At 33.8% G+C, this 27,850-nt stretch overlaps 4 protein-coding genes across 5 annotated transcripts; 2 read left to right on the forward strand and 2 right to left on the reverse strand.

The window, feature by feature from the left end:
• Positions 1-642: 642 nt before the first annotated feature.
• LOC122601865 (protein LIGHT-DEPENDENT SHORT HYPOCOTYLS 4-like) lies at positions 643-1,388 on the forward strand. Its single transcript, XM_043774599.1, has one exon. The coding sequence runs from the start codon at positions 747-749 to the stop codon at positions 1,386-1,388; it is 642 nt and encodes a 213-aa protein (XP_043630534.1). The 5' UTR covers positions 643-746.
• A 10,627-nt stretch (positions 1,389-12,015) lies between these two features.
• On the reverse strand, positions 12,016-15,912 carry LOC122599844 (putative E3 ubiquitin-protein ligase XBAT35). Its single transcript, XM_043772432.1, has 10 exons — positions 15,811-15,912; positions 15,160-15,274; positions 14,874-14,954; positions 14,690-14,778; positions 14,532-14,593; positions 14,154-14,235; positions 13,907-14,006; positions 13,430-13,515; positions 12,681-12,961; positions 12,016-12,073 (listed from the first exon to the last, which is right to left on the reverse strand). The coding sequence occupies exons 1-9, from the start codon at positions 15,910-15,912 to the stop codon at positions 12,710-12,712; spliced, it is 969 nt and encodes a 322-aa protein (XP_043628367.1). The 3' UTR covers positions 12,016-12,073; positions 12,681-12,709.
• Positions 15,913-16,483: 571 nt separating this feature from the next.
• Positions 16,484-21,182, forward strand: LOC122599838 (putative disease resistance RPP13-like protein 1). The gene has a single exon (XM_043772426.1). The coding sequence runs from the start codon at positions 16,484-16,486 to the stop codon at positions 20,357-20,359; it is 3,876 nt and encodes a 1,291-aa protein (XP_043628361.1). The 3' UTR covers positions 20,360-21,182.
• Positions 21,183-22,477: 1,295 nt separating this feature from the next.
• On the reverse strand, positions 22,478-27,594 carry LOC122599841 (putative E3 ubiquitin-protein ligase XBAT34). 2 transcript variants are annotated; one of them, XM_043772429.1, is made up of 11 exons: positions 27,289-27,594; positions 26,902-27,016; positions 26,548-26,628; positions 26,351-26,439; positions 26,160-26,251; positions 25,309-25,390; positions 25,090-25,189; positions 24,945-24,995; positions 24,212-24,297; positions 23,056-23,747; positions 22,478-22,753 (listed from the first exon to the last, which is right to left on the reverse strand). In XM_043772429.1, the coding sequence occupies exons 1-10, from the start codon at positions 27,388-27,390 to the stop codon at positions 23,085-23,087; spliced, it is 1,461 nt and encodes a 486-aa protein (XP_043628364.1). In that variant the 5' UTR covers positions 27,391-27,594; the 3' UTR covers positions 22,478-22,753; positions 23,056-23,084. The 2 variants fall into 2 exon arrangements, with proteins under 2 accessions (XP_043628364.1, XP_043628365.1); XM_043772430.1 differs by lacking the exon at positions 24,945-24,995 and having other exon boundaries at positions 27,289-27,593.
• Positions 27,595-27,850: the final 256 nt, after the last annotated feature.

The raw sequence follows: 27,850 nt of genomic DNA on the forward strand, positions 1-27,850 counted from the left end.
ACATATCATTTAATTGATGTTTATATATTTTTATCTATATAAACAGTTTTTGAAAAGTCAGAAAATATCTATATGATAATGGATTAAAGAATCAATCATTTATTTATTGTTAATTTTCTTTTTTTAAAAAAAAAAAAAAATGTACTCGTATTAACTTATGCATAGTTATGGTAGCATATTTTGTGAAGTCCACTTCTTTTTCCATCCACCACCCATCACCTCCATATAGCTTCCTGTCAACCTCTTTTCACTTCCACAAAAAGCCCTAATTTCAAACCTTTTTTTTGTGTACAATTTCACCACCACTTATCCATATACATAGTTTCCCCAATTCTCTCTCTAGTACTTGCAGTCATATACCCTTTTCTAGGTAAAAAAAAAAGAATGAAAAATAACTGCTTATTTCTGCCAATTATCAACAACAACATGACCTTTTTCAAAACTTACCAAACTAAACCAAGTCACTACAGTTGATAGATCTTCCATTGTATGTCGTCTAGCTTTTTTCATGCTTCAATTTTTCATTCATCATTTTTATCACCAATAATTCTTGATCTACTCCCACATGCTATATCCACTCTTAGAACAAACCCTAAAATAAGTACTACTACTCGATCATAATAATTAGGGTTTGTTGTTTTTTTCTTGAAAAATATTCACTCCCTGTACAAGTTTTTTACTTAAATTCTACTAGCTAGATCTCTATCTGATTTTATTTAATTATATTTTTTATTAACGAAAAGAAAATGGAAAAGTATCACTCTTTTAGCATAGATCATCATCATGTAGTAATTCCACAAGTACAAGAAGTTGAGTCAATAATCACCACAAATGACAACAACATGCTGTTATTAAGCCCATCCACAACAACGACATCTTCATCATCCTCTTCCACTTCCAATACATCTCCGGCCACCACTCTCAGCCGCTACGAGAACCAAAAACGCCGTGACTGGAACACCTTCGGTCAATACCTCCGAAACCACCGGCCACCGTTGACTCTATCCCGGTGTAGCGGTGCACATGTCCTTGAATTTCTAAGGTACTTGGACCAGTTTGGCAAGACAAAAGTTCACACACAACTTTGTCCGTTTTACGGTCACCCTAATCCACCAGCACCCTGCCCGTGTCCTCTTCGACAAGCGTGGGGCAGCCTTGATGCACTCATTGGTCGTCTTCGGGCAGCTTTTGAAGAAAACGGTGGGAAGCCGGAAACCAACCCATTTGGTGCACGTGCTGTTAGGCTTTATTTACGTGAAGTTAGGGATTCTCAAGCTAAAGCTAGAGGGATTAGCTATGAAAAAAAGAAAAGAAAACGGCCGCCGCAGCTTCCACCGCCGCCTCCTCCTCCTCCGTCGTCGCAGCTGCCACCGCATCATCTTTCTTGATCAAGTTAGCAGTTATTTTTCTAGTCATCATTTATTAATTAAAAAAAAAAAAAGGGTTATATATACCCAATGAATTAAATACCCCATTTTTAAATTTAGTTAATTATTAATTAACTAACTAATGGGTGTGTAAGTGTAACTATTTTTCTTAACTTATTATTAGAGTACTTTATTTCAGTTTCTTGAATTTTATTTAAACTTAGTACGGAGTACTATTTTGATGGACATATATGATTTTGATGTTCTTATAACAACGATATTTAATTCCGTCAAAATTAAAACAAGATAAGAGATGTGAGATGTAACGAGAGAGATTGATTTGAGTTTTTGATCTTGATGCTCTTTTGTTTTATGAACTATTATATATGATATGATTCAAATAATTGATTGATTAGTACTATTAAGAAGCAGTGATTTTAGGTTTAAGTTTAATTTATATAGTAACTATTTCTACTGGGTCAAATTAAAAAGGACTACTAGCTACTAGCTAATCGTTAGTTTTTGATGATGATAGGTTAGTAATGTTAACAACTAGTTAAAGTGCAAGTTGGTGGCTTTTAAGATTAATTTCTTCAAACGTTTGTATTCTGATATGTGTGGCAGTCATTCCATCTATGACACACTTAACAAGAATAACATACTCGTATGATATGCATTTGTTTGTATGTATGTATGTATTATTATACTATATATATATATACGAGATTTGAGATATATATATTAGGCCTGTGACAAAAAAGGTGTGGGAGTGAGGAGTGGGGAAGTGAGGCACCACCTGAGGTAAGCTACTTCAATTCACGGGAGGAGCTAGAGATATTGGTGATAGCGGTCTATCTGTCACCTATTATTTTTTCTTCATGTTTTATTGTTTTATTATTATTTTTAATGAAAACAAGGTTACAGATAGATGTTTAACTATATGGGTACAGACTCCTTAACCTAAAGCCATCATGTCTCGTCGTGGCATGTCGTCTTCCCAACATGTCAGCATGGCGTCTAATTTTACCCGAGCGAGAATGAAGAGATAAAAAAAGAGTGGTAGGAGAGGATGTGGTGGTAACCCCCTCAGCTTTGTCTAGATCGAGCTGGGCGTCCAGTCGTGTAGGAAGACTCACCCAAGCTAATTGAGTAGATACAGTTTTTAAGTGAATCGTAAGAAGTCATCACCTAGATAGAATCTGGTCTAAAAGATTTGGACAGGAACACGAGGTTTATTAGACAGTAAAAAAAAAAAAAAGGAATTACTAAATGAAATTATTAGGTTGAGGTGAAGATGAAACAAGTGAATGTTCATTGTCTCATTGATATTTCGAGGTATTCTCAAAAGTGTTCTTGGATACTGTGACAGAAATGATGAAAGGAAAATATGTTCATCCATAATATGGCCCTAATTATATCATGATAAAAGATGCTTTGTGATGAGATTTGAGAAAATTACATTTTTGGTATTTTAACTTGGCAACTTTTGCACTTTTAGTCTCCAATTTAAAAAATAGCAGTTTTCATACCTAAAGTTTTGTGTTTTTTTCACTTTTGTTACCACGTTCATATGACGTTAATTTTTGCCGTTAAATCCCTCACGTGACAAACACGCGAGGGGTATTTTAGTCTTTTAAACCCCCTCCTTTTGAGAAAATTACACTTTTAATACCTCAAGTTGTTAATTTTTTCATTTTTGGTACCTCAAGTAGACAACATATTTTTATTACACTCTCCAGTTTCCATCTCACATATTAGCATCTGTCAAACAACACTCAAAAATCAACACACATGATTTTACTTTTTTTTATGACTCTTAAAAAAAACCCAATGTTGTGTATCCATTCTTGAAATATTATATGTTGTTGGTGTAATTATGGGTGATGGTGGATCGATGGCCGGAAAAAACTCGTGTCGCCGGAAAACGCACCCACCATCGATCTCTTTTCTTCGTATTATTGAACCTCTCACCCCTAAATTACCCTCTTCTTCTATCAGAAATGAAACTTGAGCGGCATATGCTACAAACGAGATCTGAATGAAATCTGTTACAAATGAATATATTTGCTACAAACGAGATTAGATCGGAATCTCTAGCTAAGGTGGAGGTTGTGGTGCCTGATGGGGAAGGAGATAGTCGGCAACCCTTTCTGGTGGTGTATGATTCATATAAGAGATTTGAATTTATTTATGCATTTTTTTGTATTGGATTTGGTATGGTATAGAAATATAGGTATACATGGATATATGGATGATCTCAATGTGTGTTGATTTTTGAGTTTGTGTTGTTTGATAGATTCTAATATGTGAGATGAAAATTGGAGAGTATTAAAAATATGTTGTCTACTTGAGGTATCAAAAGTGAAAAATTTGACAACTTGAGGTATTAAAAGTGTAATTTTTCAAAAAGAGGGGGGGTTCAAAAGACTAAAATACCCCTCACATGTTTGTCACGTGAGTGAGCTAACAACAAAAATTAACGCCATATGAACGTGGTACCAAAAGTGAAAAAAACACGAAACTTTAGGTATGAAAACTGCTATCACTACAACAAAAATGTCATTTATTTACACTTACTTTAAAGAAGTGTGAAGAAATTTCTTAATTTGTTCACACTTAAAAATGTTTAAAAAGTATTCATATTTAAAAGTGTGAAAAAATTTAAAAAATCATAAATTTTTCACACTTAGTGAGAAAAAAAAGTTCACACTTACAAGTGTGTAAAAGTATATCAATTATTCACACTTAAAAGTGTAAGGAATAATTTGTAACACCAAATTTTGTCACACAATGAAGGTGTGAAAAAATTAGATGTTACAATTTGACTTTCACACTTTTAAGTGTGAATATATTTGACATTTGTTTACACTTTTAGGTATGAATTTTTTCTTTCCACATATATAAATGTGAAAAAATTATAATTTTTTAAAATTTTTCACACTTTTATGTGTGTGTATTTTTTAAACATTTTAAGCGTGAATAAATGAAATTTGTTTTGTAGTGTATTTTTTAAATTGGAGACTAAAAGTGCAAAAGTTGCTAATTTGAAGTATCAAAAATATAATTTTTGCATGAGATTTATATGTGGTATGTAATTAAGAATAATATTACGTACGTCTTAGGTCGACCATCATCATACCTTTTGTTCTAGTAGGTTTCACTTTCTAACATAAACAATAATATCTTTTTCTTAAACATGTTTTGACAAAATAAACCAAGAAGATCATGTATCTGGAAAATGAAATTTAAAGATGCAATGAAAAAGTTACGTAATTTGTAAATGACATATGTTGTGATGTTTTCAAAGTCGTTATTAATTATTAAAATGCTTATTTTCAAGTTTGGTATAGTAAGGTGATAGATTTATTGTAACAACCAAACTTCATTTATAAAATATAAAAGTTATAATAAATTTTTTTTTTTTCCTAAGTGTGCCACATGCTTATATGCATTTGTCACATTTTTTTGTCAAATTCTGGACAGGAGCAAATATGTGTCACATGAAAGTTTTCATGTGCCACATATTCTGACTTTCAGTATTTTATGTGTCACATCCTTAGTGTATGTGCTACACAAATGACCCAAATCTGAACAGAACCAAAAATGTGCCACATACCTTTACTCTATGTGCCACATATTTGTGCTGAATAACAAAGTGACCAAATTTGACACTTGACTCAACTTGTAATCTTTCCAAACTCAATTCTAGGCTTCAAAACACTACATTTCAGATTTCAAACAAGTATTTGACATGATAAATGATAACTACAACCATTGTTCGACCAAAAGAATCAATGTACAACGAAACGGGTCGCTTACCCGAGTCATTGACCTACTAGATATTTACATTACCATATACAATCCAAATAACTAAAAACTTGACTTTATCACAGGTTTTATACCAAAATAGACTTGTTTAACCAAAAATAACATATATCAAGAGCCAAAATGTATCAAGGGATTATCTACCCCATTATCCAAGTTGCCAACCTTCAAGATGACCAAAATACCTATGTTAATTACTTCCACTTCAATCTATCACTTGATCAACTCTTTACCTTGGCTACTACCACTTCCTATAAAAAGTTAAACAATTAAAACATAAGCAATTGCTTAGTGAATGCATACACATATAATCATAATCATGTTTTCATATCAATGTGCATTAAGCACCACATATAGCCTATCAAAGATAGCCATTACTTGCATAGCAATCACAAACATAACTATCATCACAATCTCATTTTCAACATGGTCATGGATAATTTGGCTAGTAGGAATTTACCCACCTACTAGCTTTTACATACAATATGACTAGTAGGAATTTACCCACCTACTAGTTCTCACAATCAATCAAACAAATGGGTCATAGGAATTTACCCACCTATGACCTCTATTAACAATGACATGATTATATGCATATACACTCACCTCAAACTTGGCTATTAGATATTATGGCTTATGCTCAATGTGATGATCTTCACCACCTATACATAATACAACAATATATATCTATGAGTTCTATGAACTCAACTCTTTCACAACATTTACTTGCATTCAACATACTTCTAGCATTATGGTGTTTGGCTACTCAAACTTTTCCAAAAATCCAAATTCTCATAATAACACTTTATATCATACTTACTAGCCAAACACCACAAAATATCGGGTTCTTACTATGGGGTTTTTCATTATCAACACTCTGTTTAAATCAAACTATCCATTTCTCAATCAAAATTACTAGGGCTTTACTTGAAAATCCCATACAACAAAAACCCCCAAATTTCAAAGATTAAGAACCCTAAATTTCTACAATAAGATAAAACTAGGGTAATAGAATTCAATACCTCAAAAGTGTAAGACAAAAGATTAGGGTTTTTAAATCAAGATTCCTTCCTTTTTCTTCCTTCAAAATTTCAGCCACCACCACCTCCACACAAGCCCTCAATTTCAATTTTTAATATAATTGGAGATGATTATTCTTATTATTTTTTTTACTAGAAGAATTATTTGATTGATTTTGATTAATTGCATGAACACACTTGATTTAATTGGATGGAATGGAAGAAAAGGTTGAAGAAGGTTGAATAGTAGAAGTAGTGGAAGTATGAATCATGAAAATTGAATTGGCTGGACATCCACTCCTAATGCCACGTTTTTGTTCAATTTTTGTGGGTATAATACCCACTAGTCACTAAAGTTCCAACTAAATTAACCCCCTTTTTCTCAAAACAAAATACCAGGAAATTAATTTAATGTCAAAATTATGAAAAGGGTTAATTTTCTATTACCTTAAAATATTGGGATGTTACATCTATACTTTACTACTATATAAAAAAATATAACCCCTATATGTTGAAAGTTTACAAAAATGAGATATGCAAATTGACTAATTTGTTTTTAATAAATTAAATCACTATCAACTCTTAATATTAAATTATACCATTAGTCTTTTATGTTATAAAATATCTCTATTAATCCCCATTTAAATAAAATACCTTTACATCAATTACATATAATTAATCCCCATTTAAATATCTCTATCAATCACCACTGCTGTTTAAAAAAAAAATAAAAAAATAAAAATTACATATACTATTTGATGCCGCCACCGTCACCATCCACCGCCTCCATCGCACCGGCTTTCATCACCGCCGCATTACGCGAGTACCATGCTCGTACTTGTAAAATATAAACGTGGGGTATTAGTGTTTGATGTCGCTAGGACTTTTCAGAAATCTTTTTTTAGTCCGATGGTGTTTAAAACTTATCTATATATATATATATATATATATATATATGTCAACATTGAAAGATGAAAGAAAAGAAAAATCTATGTGTTAATAATAGTAATTAAATTGATTAAGTATATTTACGAGAGAAGCTTGAATAATTATACACCGTATTTGTTTAGATTTGAAAAATTATTAATAAGCTTAATTGGTGATGTTAATGTGAGGAAAGATGAGGGGAAATAAGACTATTATCAATATATAAGAAATCTTTATATGTCTTTATTTGTTTATAAATATCTTTTGGCACGTCTAAAATTAAAATTTGTAGGTGCATGTCCTTATCTAATGACATGTTCTTCATTTGTTCAAAACCAAAGATTTTTGGTGTATGTAACTTTTTAGTCTACTTGAGGATGTTTGTATGGTTGAAGATAAAGTTAAAGGATTTAAAAGATTTATAAAGATTGGTAAGAATTAAATATTAAAAAAAATTAAAAATAATATATATGAGAGATGTAATGGCTACTCTAAACAGCTACAAGTTTCATCAAAACTCTGAAGTTTGGTAATGTCATTTTTTATAGCACGAATGACAAAACACGATTCGGGCAGCAGCCAATTGGCACAGGGGGTTATGGAAATCAATTTTCAAAGCTAAATCAGTGTTTTCCATAAGAGATGTAGACTTACAGCCACACATAAAAGCAAATGAGTTCATACTTTCAGATTTTAAGATAAAGTTCGACTCGGCTATTGTTCACAATTCACATCCCAACTATCATTGGAACAATTGGGTTCCAAAGAAGGTGAATATAAGAAATTGGAGAGCAAATCGAGACAGACTTCCGACTCTAATTCAACTCAATGAATGGGGGATTACAATGAGGTCTTTATCTTGTGTTAGGTGTAATCTTGCCGATGAATCTCTTGATCATATTCTCACGGCATGTCCCTTTTCCATGGAGGTTTGGGATTTAATTGGATCCTGGTGTCAGGTAAACCCTTTTTATGCTTTTCATGTTTATGACTTATACACCTTTCATTATTCTCGAGCTGGGGATAAAAATTGGAAGAAAATGCTCAATGCCATTATTCTTATTGCTATTTGGAGCCTCTGAAAATCGAGGAATGATGCGGTGCATAATATGGTATTTTCTACAGCTCATATGATCTTTGAAGAAATTAGATCCATGGCGTTTTTATGGATTCCGAATAGAGCTAAAAAAGTGGAGTTAGATTGGGATAGTTGGTGTAATAAGCCATGTATTTCTTGATTGGTTTTTCGTTTATTTTCTTGTTTGTTTATGTACCTATCTTTATGCTAGCTTCTTGTTAGTTTGAGTTATTAATAATACTTCACTTTCGCCGTTAAAAAAAAAAAAAAAAAAAAAACTAGATTTGCATATCGGGTTTTCTGTCTTATTTATATTATTTAAATATTTTACCATTTTTATTGGTAAGTGGCAAATTGGGGAATGATTATGATGTTAGTTTATGTTATCGAAAATGTCCAAAAAGAAAATATAAAGAAGGAAATATAATGAAAAGTTTGATTGACATCACAAAAAGTCATATCAGGTTTTCTGCAACACTCTATTGCTTGTTTATTTGTAGTAATAAAATAGGACTATGTTTTTGTTTATTTCGGAAGTAAATATAAAGTTTTCCAAACTGTGTGGTTTTTGTTCGTACCCCTTTTATCTGAAAAATATTTGCATTACTCTGATTGTTTTTATTTCTATTTTCTCTATAATTAGTAGACCTTTGACCACATTTTGTGCCTATCTTAATTGTTCACATCCTCACCATTAAAAGGATTGACTACTTTTTAGAGCATTGAAAACACAAACTTACAACATTCTTCTCATTTACAACAAACACAAACATATTATTATTGTTTAAAACAACTAATTAATTGCTATGAATGACAAAAAATTGTCATATATTTATCATTGTCGAATGCCGATACAGTGTGAAGTGATCTACCAAACTAACTTAACCTTAGAGATGTGTTAAGACCACCCCATCGTCAATTTTATTTTTGTTCGATTGGGTCACAAATTAATAAAAAATTACTAAATAAGTTCACACTATGCCAACTTGATTGGCTCATCAAACATTGTTTGGAGACTTCGATTGGTACGTGGCAACTCACTAGTTTGCATATGTTCAACACAAAATCCACTTGCATCCATTTGCTTTTTTTTTTCTTTTTTTTTTTCTCTTAATGATATATATAATAATCTTTTTATTATGAAGATTATTAATAAATTATTTAAAAAAGAATTTTAATTAGTTTTGACTAAGAGAAATGTTAAATAAAATAGATTATCTATTATTAAAAAATAGTTTGGTTTTGTTGATGAGAGTGTAAAATTTTGGTTTAGTTGGGTTAGATAGATTGGTGTAAGTTTATACTCTTGTAAATGTTTGTACAGTGTACCGCCGGTGATTTGCCGGGGTAGTTTATATATAAAAGTTACTTTTCAAAAAAAAAAAAAAAGATAGATTTAAGAGAGAGAAATTAGTTTTTTAATGAATAATATCGTTGGGTTGGATTGTGAATGTGAATAGTCTAATAGAGATGTAACTAATTAACAATGTAAACGTTGATAGAAAATTGCAATTTGTTAATTGTAATGTAACAAGATAGTTTGGTATAAACGTTTCTTTGTTTACGGTTGCATGACATTGTTCATTCCAAGAAAAACATCAAAAAGACTACGCCAAAAAATGAAACTTCATTTTGTAGATACGAGTAATATTTAGATGACCCACCACACTTGCGCTAAAAAAATTTAAAAAAAATTGGACTTACGTAATCGTTATTTGATTGAAGAAAAATGAATCCAAAGTTTATATTAACGCACGGGGGAAAGAGAAGGGTTGTGGGTTAGTGTTCAGAGAGTGGTCATGTCTCCAAGAAAAGAAAAGAAAAGAGGTGTGGACGGTACAAATATGTTGAAACACAGAGGAAAGAATTACAGTACAGAGTAACACCAACAGGCAAAAATCATCCCGACCAAGATATTTGCGGCGACGTTGTCGTTAATACTATGACACTGACAGGGGCCCCGCTATTTTCTTTGACAGATTTACCATTAAGGACATAGGGGCTCGCAGTATTAGCGGCAACCTCACCGCTAATACTATCTGGTCGGGGTTTAACTTTTTTTAGGCTGGTGGACCTAATTATAATTTACCCCCACATTGATAAGACACTTCTCTGGTTTGATCAATCATTTCACCCCCAGTCTTTCTGCATATCTGTACTTTACCTTTGAATTACCTTTCACACAATTTACTCTCCTCACCCACTTAAACCCATGGGAATCTCGAATGCTTCCCTTTGTATTTTATCCGTATTAATATCAACTATAATATACTCCATATATCAAATTATTAAACTTTTTAGTTCGCGTTTGATTCATAAAATTTAATTAAATTTAATGGATTTTGATTTGAATTTTATTTTTTAGTATGTTTGATTGTTCAAAGATTGATGAATCATATTTCATTGAAATGTAAACATTTCATCATTCGATGAAATCTACATTCTTAAATTTCATTCCTTCTGTCATTTGAATTTTAAAAAAATCAAATATATTCGGTCAAATTTTATTCCTTTCAAATTATACTTTAATAGATTCCATTCCTACAAAAATATTATGCGAACCTAACACGTTAAAACAAAGAGAATATACAGCCTTTGTGAATATATGAGTTATATTATATAGAAGCCTAGAGCATTGGTGCAAATAAAAGCTCTTAATATAGGTTCAGGTCTAATTATAAGCATTAGAGCAGCTTATAGATTATTTTGTTGAAAAGATATTTTTTTTCTGAAATTTTTAAATTTCTTTCATACATCTTTCACTATGATATTTATTTTATGGTAATGTTATCAGACATCAATTACACTAAGTTATATGAGTATCATTTCACAATTATCTATACTACTATTAATAGTACAAAGCGTCTGGAAATTTATTTAAAATTTAAAATTTGAAGTATAACAAATTGATTATTAGCTTAATTATTCTTGCTGAAAGATTATAAAATATCTACCATCACATATCATACGGACATCATTCTATTGTTGTTTATCGAAATGAGATCATGATATAAAATGACTAATGAAGTCATAATAAAGTTGAGTAGCTTCGAACCAAGCTTGACTATTGATTAATTTGATTGAAATTTAAAGATCCACTGAGATGCTTTTATCCGATTTGTTCAACTTGACTAATAGTCCATATGGGCATAAATTAATAAAGGGATAATGATCTATACTGCATGACTTTACTTATTTTAGGTACTATCATATTAAAAAAGATTTCAAATTAAACCTTTGAATTTGATAATAAAATTTACCTAAGTTTTCACATTAATAAATTATTGAGTTTTTGGGCTACCACAACGGTAGGTTCTATGGCAAACCAGCAGCCCATTTAAATGATGGGCCAACCAATTGCTATTTGCTAACCTTCACCCACAATACTTTTTGATTAAGTACGTTTTAAAAGGCATACTTTACATCACTTTCAAAATAATCACGGTCATTAAGAAAAAGTTCAAGATACATTCCGTGCATGAACAACATCAAACTTTGCACGAAACTTCGTAGCATCAAATTCGGCGTTACAAACTGGACCTTTGTTGGCATGTTACATACAAAAAATTTGAGAAACTAACGAAGTTATCATATTTTAATATAGATACCACAGTTAGGATATTATACCAAATTCATATCCACATACTGAAATTGAAATATTTACTTGTCACTCATAATAAAATTAAAAAGGAATGAGCAAAAGATTTGCTCCAAATAATCCAGAACTTACCACATAACATTTGGAGTGTTGATAATTTAAAAATCAAAGGCAACAAGGAGCTACACCGGTCATTTTTGCAGTTGATCGGCTTCAAATTTTCCAACTTCTCCCATTTTAGGCTAATAATATATACACACTGCAAAGCCGAAGAGAAATCATCAGGTTTCAAAAATATGGACCAGAGTTGTTATATTCAGTCTGGTTCGAACAACCAAAATGAGGAAAACCTCTGAAGGAACTACACCGGTCATTTTTGATTTGGCTTAGTTCGATTCCATGAGTTGAACTACATGCCTAAAAGTAGAGAAAATCTGGACCCACTCGATTTTCCTTGGATAGAACCCATAAAAGAAATATTTTGAAACGAAGGAAACGGGTCATAAATACATTTTTTGCTCGTCCATCGTTCCACTTGAAAGCATATATACAACATATTAAATAAAGTTATCGAAGAAATTACTGTAAAATTACCACGGGGCAATGCCTGTTTTAATCCTTACACACCCATCCTTCCATCTTTACTTTGAAAACATTGAACTCATGATATTAAATGTGCTTATCTATTGACTATTATGGATAAATCGGACTCAGAGTTCCATTTTATTAACATAATCTATTTAAGTTCAATTAAAATCAATGAATGGTTTGGCATGGTTCACATTGGTTTAGCTCAATACCCAAATCTATGAGCCAAATCAGACCGACTGATTAGAATTCTTCATGAAATGAGATAGAAAACTTACTAGTCAGTAAATCAGATAAGGCATCACCCTTATACAGCATAAAGTCGTACAACTTGATTTATCTTGGCACGACAAGCAGGGCAATCCCACTTCTTGCTTTTGATTTCATTCAAACAGGACATGCATCCAGCCATGTGACCACATGGGATGCAAGCTCCTTCAACTGGTGCATCCAGGCATATAACACATAATGATGAAAAATCCATCATGTCTGGCAACGGGGGAGCTGATGGTACGATTTTGTTGACGGCTGAGGTTAACTCATGGTCTGCTGGTGTTGTCTGAACAGGTGTTCCAACATTAGATACTTGGTTCTTGAATGGAAATGCAGGATGTTTAACCAGAAATTCGTAAAGCTTACATGTCACCGATACGTTAATAATGCTTAGAGATGACATATTCAAATCATTTACTTATGAATGAATGAGTCTCTCGGTTATGTTTTATCACTACAAGGTCAAACATTTTAAAAAAATAGAAATGGGTCAATAGTCTCCCAAAATGTATATCCTCCTCAACAACTTATCCAAAAAGAAAAGACTATTAGTGAAATTACATGTTTTAGGTAATCATAGGTGTCACACTAATTACTGGTAGCAATATTACAACTTGGACAGAAGTATTTCAGGTCAACCTGACTTGACCCGTTTCAACACTCACAAAAGTCCCCATGTTGACCGATTACCCAACCTTCAAAATTCAAGCCAGAATTTGAAAAGATAGCAGTCAGATCATGTTGACCATTATACCTGAAGAATTCCTTTGCAAGCATTGCAAAACCTCTGAAATTGCTTCTTTCCACTTTCGTTAACTGGTCCAAGTTTTGTAAGTGACTCTGCAGATGAAAACAAACTCAGGTTTAGGCAAAAATTGTAGGATAAAGCTAAAGCGACATGTATTCATAGCTTTTTTGTTACTTACGATACACATCGAATACACACATGATAGCTAGAAACACAAGTTTATTTGACATCGATTACAGGCTCAAAGGCAATAACTTTGACTTTGGATTATAGATATGTATATTTTTTTTGCGTGTTTAAATTTTAAGCTGACTTCAACTCAACGAACTTACGCATGACTTCTGAGTGCAATCTAGATCCTTTCCGTATCCATCGCCTTGATACTAAACATATATATAATAGAAAAACAGATTAAAAATGTAAAATAGTACAAATTATTTAATACATAAACTTGTCTACTGGTTGAAGTGTGTCGATCATTACTGTCAGAACTAGAAAAGACCACTGCAGGATCAGCCTGATCAAAGTTCCGCTCATCCATGTTTGCGTTCCAAAGTTCTATAATCGTGCGAGGTTTAGCAAACTGTTCATTAACCAAGAACAGTGCAAGATTAGATGCCAAGTCTATTTTCTCAGATGGAAAACATGAATCAACTGGAGCACAGTAAAGTTACTGAGACTTGATTGTTCAATTAGTAGAAATATCAGAGCTAGTCTTGCTTAATCTAACCTGTAAACCAGGATATATAGCGAGTTCCAACTTGAAAGTCCTTGCAAGTTTACGAGTTGCAGATGGCAGTATAACTACCCACCTGCAAACCGTGCATTTCCTTAAGTTTGATAGGTTGAGAATAATACGTACCAGTAATCAATAAGGGGAATTGAGAGCCTGCTACGAATCTGCTAAGTCTAAATTTGAAAAGTTTTAATCATATAGGCAACTGTGATCCAACGGGTTCCAAATACCCCTTAAACATAGTAAAGAGCGTTCAAAATTAGGCCCGGGATTGGAATCACACAGTTCATAAGCCTTAAATAAGTATTGGTCTAAACATTATCTAGTCAAAGATATAGTGCTATGATAACACAGACAAAATGCAATACTCACACTTCTTGAGAAACTGACTCATGAAGCTCTAGCAACCAACCAGAAAAAAAACAGCTATGTTCCTGAATAAATAGAATCATGAAGCCACAGATCATTACAATATTAAGGAGATGTGACAGTCTTCATGAATCATATGTGAAAAAAAAATATGTAAGTACCTCGATGGCACGAACAACATTGCTATATCCATTGACTCTGGCAACATCAAGTGCACTTAGACCGTCATCATTGATCACCAACACATCAGCTGAAAAATGAGATGATAATATATTGTGTAAGCAATGCTAAACAAGAAAATGATCCTTAAACCACAATAATGAATGCCATAAATCAAGTGCATACCACCACTTGAAAGTAGCAGCTTAACCATTTCTAGTAGCCCTCTTTTTGCAGCATGATGCAGAGGAGTTCCAGCATGACGACCTGAAAGAGATCCGTAACAAATACTTTCATAGTTTTTCATAAATAAACCAATTAAATAAAGTTGAGTTGATAGAATCATATACTACTTTGTGCATAGGGCACTATAATTAAGCTTTTCAAGTAAAACATTTCCATCTTTCAAGTTATGAATCAAGTCAGATACAGATATATACATATATTGTAATCATGTAATCATAAAGATCACCTGAACGATAGGCATTCACATTAGCACCCAATTCGATCAACGTCTTTGCAACATCATATACCTTTGGATCCATGGAAGCCAACATCAGAGGGGTCTTTCCGTCCTTATCTATCCACTGCACCATCATTCATGGTTAAACGAAACACATAAAGTTTGACCACTAATACTAATTCTTTCTTTCACAATAACTGGAAAAATTGTCATTTCCATATAATAACCAGATGTAATGAATTCACATATTAATGAAATAACAGAGGGAAAGGAATGATCCATTGCATTCCACTTGACAATGACTGTACAGTTTTGCTTCTAGCGTCTTGCTAGCGCGTTTATTTAATATATTGCCATTCACACACACCCACACACAAAACTAGAGTAATAAACTAGAAAATATGAATACTATGTTGACTAAAAGATAACTGTATCTTTCGATTTCACACATGCAGTTAATGAATTCATAGTTATATTCAAAAATGAAGAAAATATGCATCAAATCTATGTAAAGAAACACACAATGTTGCTTTTTTTTTTTTAAGAGACTGCTTCTTTAGACATGTTAAAACTCAACATGATTAACTACTACAAATATATATGAAACAACAACATTATATATAAATTGTTAGAAATACTTGGAAAGAAAAGAAAGTGTACCTCAAGTCCAGCACCTCTAGAATGAAGAAACTTGATGGACTGAATGTTGCCATAACTTGCTTCTTTATACAAACGTTCTTCTTTGGATTGCTTTAACCCCATTATTTTCTTTTCTTTTTTATCACATAAAACCAGAAGGCTTCTTCTGTTTTTTACAGTCTTTTGTTACCGAATGATTTCATATTGTTAGTTGTGACTGGATTGACATGACAAAAAACAACATACCGTCTTTCACGTATGTAGCTTTAACAGATAACGTGGCCGGGGTTTATTTAGGCTAATGGGCTGGGCCCTTATTTAGTCTTGGATTGGAGGCTTTGGAGCTACTAAAATGAAAATTATCCCGTTTTGTTACCGAATAAATGAATAATAATTATCGAATGATTGTTATTTTTCTCTCTATTATTAAAAGATATACTATAAGTCTATAACTAATACTTGTAACGGCTCGTTGTCTCGGGTATGTGCAAAAAAGATATACTGTCCACTGTCGATCTACTCTAATTTTGTTTTTTATTATTTGGGCCAACGCACAGAGTTGACTATAACGTACCAAGACTAAAAATACCACTATAAACAATGGTTGACTAAAAACTCTTTCATTATTTACACGTACCCCATTTCATCAAATCTACAGATATTCTGTGCTCTCTTAGATCGATCATATATAAGAATGGCTGAAATCATTGCTTATGACATCCTCAAAATGGTTATCCAGAAGCTGGCCACTGAAGCTAAGAACAAATATGTTCGGTGTCAGCAAATTCATTCTGATCTCAAAAACTTGGAGAGGTCGTTGACCCAGATCACAAATGTGCTCAATGACGCTTTTGAAAAAGAAATAACTAGTCAAGCAGTTAAACAGTGGCTGAATGCTCTCCAGCATCTGGCTTATGATATAGACGATATACTTGACGGTCTGGCAACAGAAACCATGCACTATGAATTCACCCGGCAACAATCTGCAGCAAGCATCACCAGCAAGGTAAGAAAGCTCATCATCCCGACTTGTTGCACAAATTTATCACTTAGTAATAGGATGCATCAGAAGTTGGATAATATTACCAATAGGTTGCAAGATCTTGAAAAAGAACAAAATAGGCTTGGTTTGATTGTGAAAGATGGAAGATCAACAAATATAAATAGAAAGTCCCAGACCTCTTTGGTAGATGCATCTAGTATTGTTGGACGACAAAGGGAGAAAGACGAATTAGTCCATAGATTATTATTGGGGGGTGATGAACAATGTGAACATAACAACTTTAGCGTTGTTCCCATAGTTGGCATGGGCGGAGTGGGTAAAACTACCCTGGCTAGACTTTTGTATGACGAAAAGCAGGTTAATGACTGTTTCCAACTCAAGGCATGGGTTTGTGTTTCAGACGATTTTGATAGCTTCACCATAAGTAAAGTTATCTTTCAATCTTTAACGGGTGAAAACAAAGATTTTGCAGATTTAAATCTCCTTCAAGTAGCTCTTAGAGAACAACTAAGTGATAAAAGATTTCTGCTAGTTTTGGACGATGTATGGAGCGAAAGTTGTGAAGATTGGGAAACCCTTGTAAGTCCGTTTCATGCATGTGCTCAAGGAAGTAAAATCATAATGACAACACGAAAGGAGAAACTGCTCAAAAAGTTGGGTTACAATCATTTAAACCAGCTGCAGAGTCTGGCACATGATTATGCTATGACATTATTCGCTCAGCATGCATTGGGTGTAAATAACTTTGATTCACATCCGACGCTCAGGCCACATGGTGAAGGCATTGTGAAAAAATGTAATGGCTTGCCTTTGGCTTTAAAAGCACTTGGTAGACTATTGAGGACAAAACTAGATGAAGAAGAATACTGGAACGAAGTTTTAAATAGTGAGATTTGGAGGCTAGAAGACGGGGGTGGAATAGTTCCGGCTCTTAGAGTAAGCTACCATGATCTTTCTGCACCTTTAAAACGGTTGTTTGCATATTGCTCCTCTTTCCCCAAAGACTACATGTTTGACAGGGAGGAGTTGGTTTTGTTGTGGATGGCCGAAGGGCTATTACGCCAATCACCTCCTACCAATTTGACAGAAGAACGCTTGGGTCATGAATATTTTGAAGATTTGTTGTCAAGATCATTTTTTCAACATGCACCTAATGAGTCATTTTTTGTAATGCATGACTTGATGAATGACTTGGCCACATCTGTTGCTGGAGAGTTCTTTTTAAAGTTGGACAATGATACAGAGAAGGATATCAGGAAAGAAGTTTCGGGAAAGTACCATCATCTATCATTCGTTCGTGAACGATTTGTAACTTACAAGAAGTTCGAGGAAATCAGCAAAGCTAAAAGTTTAAGAACATTCATGGCAACATCTGCCGGGTTAGTAGAAAGTTGGCAACGTTTCTACTTATCGAATAGGATTCTCGTTGACTTAGTTCCTCGGTTATTATTGTTAAGGGTTCTATGCTTGAGTAACTTTGAGATAAGTGAGGTGCCTCAATCGATAGGTAGTCTAAGACACTTGCGGTATCTTAATCTATCTCAAACTAAAATCACCCATCTACCAGAAAGCGTCAGCAATCTCTACAACTTACATGTATTGATTGTTTTTGGCTGTTCTGTTCTGGCTAAGTTGCCCAAAAGCTTCTCAAAACTGAAAAATCTACGACATTTTGACATTCGGAATACTCCCTGTTTGAATAAGTTACCGTCGGGGATTGGTGACTTGACTAACTTACAAACTCTCTCCAAGATTATTATTGAAGGTGAAAATGGATTTGAAATAACAGAGCTTAATGGTTTAAAAAATCTATGTGGGAAAATCTCTATCCACGGGTTGGATAAAGTGCAAAGTTCAATTCATGCACGAGAAGCGAACTTTTCGATAAAGAGGCTTAGTGAGTTAGATTTGGAATGGAGTGATGTGTTTGATGTTTCTAGAAAGGAAATGGTTGAGAAAGAGGTCTTAAATGAGCTGAAGCCTCGTAATGAAAGCTTGAAACAACTCAAAGTGGTGTCTTATGGGGGAACAGAGCTTCCAAATTGGGTTGGGGATCCGTCGTTTCTTCGGTTGAAACATGTGTCAATACATGGCTGTAAAAGATGTTTATCTCTACCATCATTGGGGCAGTTACCGTCACTTAAAACTTTGTCTATTAAAGACCTGCATGAAGTGAAAGTTGTGGGTTTGGAGTTACTTGGGACTAGTGGTACGTCTGGTACATTTCCTTCACTTGAAATTCTAAAGTTTAAAGATATGTCGGGGTGGGAGGTGTGGTCAGCCAATAGTGGGATTGTGTTTCCATGCCTTAAGGAGCTTCATATAAGCTCTTGTCCTAAATTGGCTGAAGTCTCACTGGAATTACTACCTTCATTGAGGGTATTAAAAGTAAGTGGATGTGGCGATGGCGTGCTGAAAAGTCTGGTTCAAATAGCTTCAACAGTCTCCAAGTTGAAAATAAAGAGGATTTCAGGGCTTACAGATGATGTGTGGAGAGGTGTTAAAAAATATGTTGGTGCAGTTGAAGAATTAAGGATTAGTTGGTGCGAGGAGATAAAATACCTGTGGGAATCAGCAGCAAAGGCAAGTAAGGTTCTTGTGAAACTAAGGAACTTGGAAGTAGCAGATTGTGATAATTTGGTGAGTTTAGGAAAAAAAGAAGAGGGTGATTGTGGGAGCATTCTGCACATAACATCTCTTAGGATATTGAACTGTAAGAATATGGAGCGTTGCAATGTTCCAAATAGTCTTGAGACGTTGAATCTCTTTCATTGTGATTCAATTACAGAAATCTCCTTCCCATCAGGAGGAGGGCAGAAGCTCAAGTCAGTTTGTATTGGGGGATGCAAGAAGGTAATGAAAAAGGAGCTCGGAGGATATGGAGGAGGAAGAGACAAGAGTATGATGCTTTTAAACAACGTTTCCATGCCAATTCTTGAAGATTTACGGATTCATAATATGCCACTTCTGAAATTCATCATTGAATTAAATTGCTTCATTCGCCTCACTACGTTGGTAATATATGATTGTTCAAGTCTTGAGTCGTTTCCTGATCACCAGTTGTTGGGTCTGGTCTCCTTAAAAAGTATGTATATTACAGATTGTCTGAGATTGGATGCCTCCTTTCCTCGTGGGCTTTGGCCTCCCAAGTTGTGTCAACTTACAATTGGGCGGTTGAAGAAGTCCATCTTGGAATGGGGCCCACAGAATTTTCCTCTCTCACTTGTAGACCTAAGCTTATTCGGGGGATCGTCATCAGATGATCAAGAGGATGTGATTGATTTTAGTCAATTGTCCCATCTCTTCCCTTCGTCTCTTGCTCACTTGGAAATATCTGATTTTGAGAAACTGGAAACAGTTTCAAGGGGACTCCAACACCTCACCTCCCTCCAACGTCTCTCCTTTTATACATGCCCAAATATAAAAGATTTACCAGAAATGTTGTTTCCTTCGCTTTTGAGTTTACGCATCTGTGACTGCCCATATCTGAAAGAAAGATGCAGCAGAAATGGCTCCTACTGGCCCCTCATTTCCCATATCCCTTCCATTGGCATACTCCCTAAATAGCCTCTATGTGTGTGTGTGCGTGTGCTCAAATTGAAACCATTGTCTTTCTCTAAAATTTAAAGTCAATTCGGCTCAAACTCTAAATGATTTCCATTCAATTCAACACGCGGTTTTAGCAGGTGGTATAATATAATGGCATCCTCTATTTCTTCTCTTTCTAGGTTTTTTTGTTTTTAGTCGTAACAACTGGGTGTTTGTAAGCACTTTCAAAGCTAGATTGTGTACAAGTTATGAGACATTGGGGAAACTTTTCAAATACTTGCTTCATTTGTAGATTTGAATGAACATGATGGAGAAAGAGAGCCTGTGGTTTTCAGCAACAGACAAACACCTCCTGCAGCATAGTCAATGACTTACAGATACAATGTTTTTGCACCATTAATTCTCACAGAAGCAACATGTAACATAACATCTGCCATATAAGAACTCGGTTTTGAGAAAGTGGAATCAGTTTCAAGGGACTCCCACACCTCACATCCCTACAAGATTTCCAAATTTACAACAGTCCAAAGATGAAAGATCTGCCAGAAATGTTGTTTTCTTCACTTTTACGTCTTCTCATCTATGGCTAATGGCTGTCATTTGGAAGAAAGATGCAGTATGAGTGGCTATGATCCTACACACTAGTAAATTTGACAACACCTCGTTATTTTTACACTCTTGCCAGATGTGTGGACATTTGTAATGTTCTTTGAAGTTTTCACCATTTTTACAGAAGCAACATATAACATCCGGCATTAAGAACTCAATTCATATTCAAATGTAACATCTTTTGTTAGATTACTACTGTACGTCTGTATGTATTATGAATTGGTTATTTAGAGAGTCCTTAAATCTTGACTATTACCATATTTAGAGTACTCTTGATCCATTTGCCTATTACTTTGTCTCTGCATGATCCACTGTTTAACTCTGTCTTCATTTTTATAACTTGGTTACATTGATTGATAAACTTATTTGTTCTGTTAATTGTTATTATAAAGCATGGTGATCCATAGTCCAGTTAAGACCCCCCACCCATCTTGTCATTCTGGTCATCTTCATTTTTTTTTTTTTTTGTTTCAAATCCTTATAGTATTTTGTCTTTAATTATACTTGTTGACCTATCTTATTATAAAATCTTTCTGCTTGATCTTTTATGTTTTTGTATGTTATCTCACAAGTGGATGTTACAGGAAACTGACCATGGTCCATGGATACTGATTTGATGGTGCAGACCCAATTGGAGGCAATTCACACTTTCGAGTCAAAAGTTCAAAGCAGATAGCAAAACCTCAGAGCAGTGAAGATCAACAGGGTAAAAAGGTGATGCAAAAGATTTGTTCATACTCCAGATGGATTCTATCCGACAGGGACATCTGAATGATCACTTTAAGGAGAACGTAAATTTGTTAAAACACTTAAGCTACCCATCTTTAAAAAAAATCTTATGTGATTTTTTTAAGAGATGGAATGATCAACTAGGAAAATAAGCATTTTGAGTGTTATAGTTACTGATGGTAATTTCCATGATTGCAGTTTGTATACCGTTTTTTTCGCCCATTCTATCAAATATATTTCATGGGATTCTGGTCCTGTCATGGTCACCTGCCATTAATTTTAATCTTCGTGATATATATGACCACTAACATTCTCTTGCTAAACACATCTGCTAACTTTTGTCTTTGGCCAACATCCCAACTGACGACCATATTACCTTTTCCTTTTAAAAAGTAAACAAAATGACCAATTTTGCAAAAACTTATGGAAATGTTAATTTGACATTTTGTTAATTTGACGACCATATTCTTTCTGGTCACAAATTTCATCAACATATCACTATTTTTAGCAAGGATGGAGATATGCGAAAACTTGAAACTTGGTTTTGGCAAAATGTTAAGCCTAAGTTTATGCATATTGCATAGACCACATCATTCAGATTGTTGATAAAGTGTAAAGTTTACATTTAACTTGGGTACAAATCGTTTCATATTGTTAATATTATACAGGCGTATGATAAACTGATTGATTTTACCAAGCTTGTCGCAGTGTTGCATCATTGCATGACTATTCATTTATTCTGAAAAACCCTGAAAACATATTACAGAAATACGCATGCTTGCACAGGTGCACCGTGTCTAACGTAATTACCACGATTTAATATATATTTGATTTCTGACAAACTTACAAATATTTACTTGTTACACTCATTTTAATATATACAGGAAGCAAAATATATGCTCCAAAAACTTGCAATACATGCTTGATAATATTTGGAGTGTTCATAATCTCAAAAATGAAAAAGAACAAAGAGCTTAGCAGCATGCCAAAACTTTTAATGGTGTTTCAGATAGATCCACTCCTCCCACAGCAGGCAAATATTATTTCCCCCCATTCTTAAAATATATATACACACTGCATAAAAAAATTAGAAAACATCACAGTTAGTCTGAATGTAGGCAGGTGGATTCGATTTAGAATTATCAACCAAACTACACAGAATGACCACACAAGGAACCAAACCGAGGTCTGTTCAATTTCATAATCCTCGAAGTGAATTTAGTTTTAACTCTTAGCAGCATTAGAAAGAAACTATCAACTATTTTTTTCATCAATAGCATTTAACCACCACCATAATTAGTTCAAACTATAAACTTCCAAAACCAAGAAATAAACCAACAAAAATTAATTTCAACTGAACTGGGAGGAAAACTTACCGTCCATTAAATTAGACACAACGTCAACTCTATACAGCATAAAGTCGTACAACTTGATCGATCTTGGTGCGGCAAACAGGGCAACCCCAACTTTTGCCTTTGATTTCGTTCAAACAAGACATGCATCCAGCCATGTGACCACATGGGATGCAAGCTCCCTCGACTGGTGCATCCAGGCATATGACACATGAGGAAGAATCATTGTTGATTTTCTCATTCTCATTTGATTTACAATCAGGGATATTTTCACTTAGGTCCATAGGGTCAGAATCAATTGATGGGTAGTGAATAGGACCATCATCCATCATGTCTGGCAGCGGAGGTGCTGATGGGATCGATGATTGGGATATTACATTATTAGGTGTTGTTGGGACAATTTGAGAATATGTGTTACTATCTGTATGGGGATGATAGCCAACAGGGGTACTACTTGTTCCTACATCTTGAACTTCACATTGTTTCTTTCCATTAACAAGTGCAGTATCAGTAACTGGGGTGTCTGGCTTGGCCTCACCAGGAAAATTGTTTGAACTGGAGGCGGTGTGGGTAGCAGGAGCCATGGGTGTAACTACTGAACCGGACTGGAGTGAGGCCCTACTAGGTAGAGTTGACCCAGGGTTTCCTGGTGTTGTCTGGGAGGGTGGTCCAGCAATAAGCCTTTGGTTGTTGAATGGAAATGCAGGATGCATAACCTGAAATGTGTAAAAAGTTGCATTCAGATGTTAACATTGTGTAATAAAAGAACACCTAGCCACCTGAAACTGTTATCATGAATTAGAGCTTGCTAATTTGACATGAATGGGTCCCGTTGAGTTGATTTCCCTCCCAAACAGGTCAAACATGTGGACTAAAAAGTGGCCAAAAAAGGAAACAGTCAAAAGTCACTGAAAATGTATTTTAATATATAAAACTTGTAACATACATCAATATAAAATAAAAAAAACTAGATAAGAATTATATAATCCATGACAAGAAAGTGTCACAGCTCACCCATCCCAGTCCCAGCCCGTAAAAATGGCCAATATGAGCTTTAAACAGTTTTAACACTATTCTCGACCTTCACCGCGCATGTTGCCACCTCTACTAGATGCTACAAAGTATAGCATTCAAGCAAGAATTTGAAATTGTTACAAATGGATCAGGAAGGTGGTTATACCTGAGGAATTCCTTTACAAGCATTGCAAAACCGCTGCAAGTTCTGCTTCTCATTTTCGTTAGCTGGTGCAAGTTTAATGCGTGACTCTGTAGTTCAAATAAACTTATGTTTAGGCAACAAATAGGCTACTCTTTACTTATACAATAAAGATGCATACCCGCTTTCTTGTATTAAAAAAGAATGAAAAATTACCAAAAAGATGTTACATTACTACATTTGTCAGTTAACACCACTTGGCCTTCTATAAACAAAATCCAGATATTGTTCAATACAATCTATTTTTACCCAAAAGAAATAAAAAAATCTCCAGCGAACAAAGAGCTATTGAATATAGATTTATGAGTATCCAATAAAAAATGATATGCAAAAAGAAAAAAACTCAGGCAAAAGGTCTAAACTCTGTACTTGAACAATATAGTCTCAGTCATTCTACCCGTCCTCTTAAATATATAAGGGCATAAACAGTCACCAATATGATGCTAAATGCTACCTATAATCACCACATAGCTTGTCCCTATTGATTTTTGTAGGAATAATCAGAGTCCACTGGTTGATTATTCAATTTAAACCCGTAGCAAATTCTCCAACTAAAATAAACTATATAAGCTTATTTTATGAGGACTTCAACCAAATAAGATACAAAAAGAATTAATTTTACTTCAACAAAAAAAGCTTTTTCATGTGTTTGTGCGTGCCAGAAGGTCTAGGCCAAAAGTCAACTCAATAAACTTACGCCTAGTTTGGGAATGCATAATACATCTCTTCCTTCTCCAGCTCTTTGGGACTATATATATAAAAGAAAAACAAGCAATGTAAAAGTGTACAAATTTCACATTAGACTGGCAAGTATATATAAGTTAAATGCTCCGAAATATTACTGTTGGAGCTAGAAATGACAACTGTAGGATCCGGCTGATTAAAATTTGGTTCATCCATATTAGCCTTCCACAGTGGGATTATTGTGCGAGGTTTTGCATCCTGTTTATTTACCAAAAAACAGTGCAATATTAGATGATAAAGCCAAATGCTAAGATGAGAACAAGATATACAGAGGTTCCAAGAGAAAAAACTAAAGCACAAAAAAAATAGATACCAACCTGTAAACCTCCATATATGGCAAGTTCCAACCTGAAAGGTTTTACAAGTTTACGAGCTCCGCATGGGACTATAGTTACCCACCTGCAAGTCGTACAGTTGATTAGGGAAAAAAAATGGAGGTTGGAGTTGAGATATCCCAAAAATGTAAAACAATATTGCAAATACATTTTACTCAAAAGAATATATTCACTAACCCACCAAGTATAACCATTGGACAAGCTCCATACAAAAAATATTGAATAAACAGGGGATTGATCTACATTTATAAAATAATGTGATATTGAATAAAATCATTATATCTAACCAGCTGCAATGAAAACGTGTTGCTAATATTATTAATGTGCATTAGCTATTAAAATTACAGTACTAATGTATATCTTTATCTCCAACATAGATATTATTATATTATAATATTCAACTTCACGATATTCACATTCACTTTATCAACTTCAAAAATGTTTTTGATGTATTGACGTTAACATTTTGTTATATGAACTTCATTGTATATCATGATTATATTTTTATTAGACCAATGAAGAAACAAATTTGGGTAATAAAGAGGGGTAAATAATGAAGCTTGATATTTTCAAAATAATGAGTTAGGTAAGCACTTAGTTATCCAAGAGTGATTATTCAACCCCATGATGAACACCAACCATAGTCAAAATCATTCTCCAAACCTAAACTGGTTATGTCTATTTCTGGTCACCATTATCACATAATTAAGTTTTGTAACACAAATACAAATTACTAAAACAACATACAGACCCAAATTGTCGATCTGATCGCTAAGTAGCTCTCTGTGTAAAAAGATAATGTTACAATAGCATAAATAAAATGATGTACTTACACTTTTCTAGAAAGTAATTGGGGAGCAAAAAGTTCAAGAAATCCCGGCCCATAAAGCTCTTGCAGCCATCCAGAGAATAAGCAGATATGGTTCTAAAAACAACAGCATTACAAATCCACGATAAGATCATTTCAACTATGATAACTTAAAAAGATACAGTAGGAAGTGGGAACATTATAGTACATTAGTACCTCAATTGCACGAACAACATTGCTATATCCCTTGACTCTTGCAACATCAAGTGCAGTTTGACAATCATCATTCATCACCAATGCATTAGCTAATATTCAGTTAAGATGATAAAAAGTAGTGTAAAGCAGTGATCAATAACAAAAGTAATTGATATCTTTATAGCATATTCTATCTTTAACTAAAATTGCATACATACCTCCATGAGAGAGAAGTAGCTTAACCATCGGTTCTAGACCTCTTTTTGCAGCATGATGCAAAGGAGCACCAGCATGACGACCTAAAACATTTCATCAACAATTTCATAAATGTACATACACATCATACATCCCTTTTGTATTGTATACATGCATCAAATAGTCAATAGACTTGAAACAAATACAAAGACTATTCTATATATGCATCATATATCACATTAAGGCATCATCAACAGTTACATAAACACTTCAACAAACACGAAAAGACTATTTTGTAAACATGCATCATATATCCTAACCACATAATGAGACATCACGTATAACCTTTAAACGAAGAACTCAAAAGAAGTACCGACCTGGACGATAGGCGTTGGCATTGGCACCCAATTCTAACAATGTTTTAGCGACATCATATAACTGTGGATTCATTGAAGCCAATATTAAAGGTGTCTTTCCTTCTTTATCCATCCACTACAATCACAAACAACCAACTTTTAAAAAAGGCCACATAATTCTACCAAAAGTTATAAAAAATTGTTAAAGGAAACAAAGAGTAATATTAGTACTAAATTTACCAGAAATAAATATATAAAAAAAAAAAACTACTTTTTCAACTTTAGAACAATAAAGGTACAACCTTTTTACAAATTCTGTACAGTAAATCAAAAACCCACATCAAGTTCACTATAAATAACCTAAATCTATACCATAAAAAATAAAATTTAAATAAATAAAAAAAATACCTCAAGGCCAGCGCCTTCAGAGTGAAGCTTTTTGATGCCTTCAGTATTGCCATAACTGACTTGTTGATACAAAAGTTCGTCTTTGGATTGCTGTAAACCCATTTTCTTTATTATTTAATAAAATTAGGGTTTTTTAATATGAATTTTGATTGAATGATTGATAAAATAGTGAATCCAGAGACGAGGGGGATTGAATTTTGGTGTTTGAAGACTCCTCAAGAAATATGCATTCTGCTTTTTTATATTTATTATATTTCTATATCTATACAAGAAGAAGCAGAAGAAAGAAGATTATTTTTTAGGGGCAATTAATTGTGACGTATGTCGATATGTATACGTATGGCGTTATCTTCGTTGCGAAGATAAATACTAGTTTGATTTATCGTTGCAAAAAGTCAATATCTTTTCCGCGTAACGGATTAAACTATTTTTACGTTTTTGGTTTATTTAAAGTTTAGAATTCCTTAAACGAAAATGCTAACAAACCCAACATGCATAAAAATATGATACCATTAATTAATATAAAAAAGAAATGATGAATCTTTTTAAAATGAGTTCCCGG

This window comes from Erigeron canadensis, chromosome 5, assembly GCF_010389155.1.
Source record: "Erigeron canadensis isolate Cc75 chromosome 5, C_canadensis_v1, whole genome shotgun sequence".
Taxonomy (NCBI): Eukaryota; Viridiplantae; Streptophyta; class Magnoliopsida; order Asterales; family Asteraceae; genus Erigeron; species Erigeron canadensis.

What these genes read in the sequence shown, in the direction of transcription:
- LOC122599838 (XM_043772426.1), top strand. Translation starts at nt 16,484, where the DNA reads ATGGCTGAAATCATTGCTTATGACATCCTCAAAATGGTTATCCAGAAG.
- LOC122599844 (XM_043772432.1), bottom strand. Translation starts at nt 15,912, where the DNA reads ATGGGGTTAAAGCAATCCAAAGAAGAACGTTTGTATAAAGAAGCAAGT. An exon ending in ATGTTGTTCGTGCCATCGAG is followed by an intron (nt 14,594 to 14,689) that starts GTACTTACATAT and finishes CTATTTATTCAG; the next exon opens with GAACATAGCTGTTTTTTTTC. An exon ending in GGTCTTTTCTAGTTCTGACA is followed by an intron (nt 13,516 to 13,906) that starts GTAATGATCGAC and finishes TTTCATCTGCAG; the next exon opens with AGTCACTTACAAAACTTGGA.
- LOC122599841 (XM_043772429.1), bottom strand. Translation starts at nt 27,390, where the DNA reads ATGGGTTTACAGCAATCCAAAGACGAACTTTTGTATCAACAAGTCAGT. An exon ending in TGTCATTTCTAGCTCCAACA is followed by an intron (nt 24,996 to 25,089) that starts GTAATATTTCGG and finishes TTATATATATAG; the next exon opens with TCCCAAAGAGCTGGAGAAGG. An exon ending in CTTGTAAAGGAATTCCTCAG is followed by an intron (nt 23,748 to 24,211) that starts GTATAACCACCT and finishes TACACATTTCAG; the next exon opens with GTTATGCATCCTGCATTTCC.
- LOC122601865 (XM_043774599.1), top strand. Translation starts at nt 747, where the DNA reads ATGGAAAAGTATCACTCTTTTAGCATAGATCATCATCATGTAGTAATT.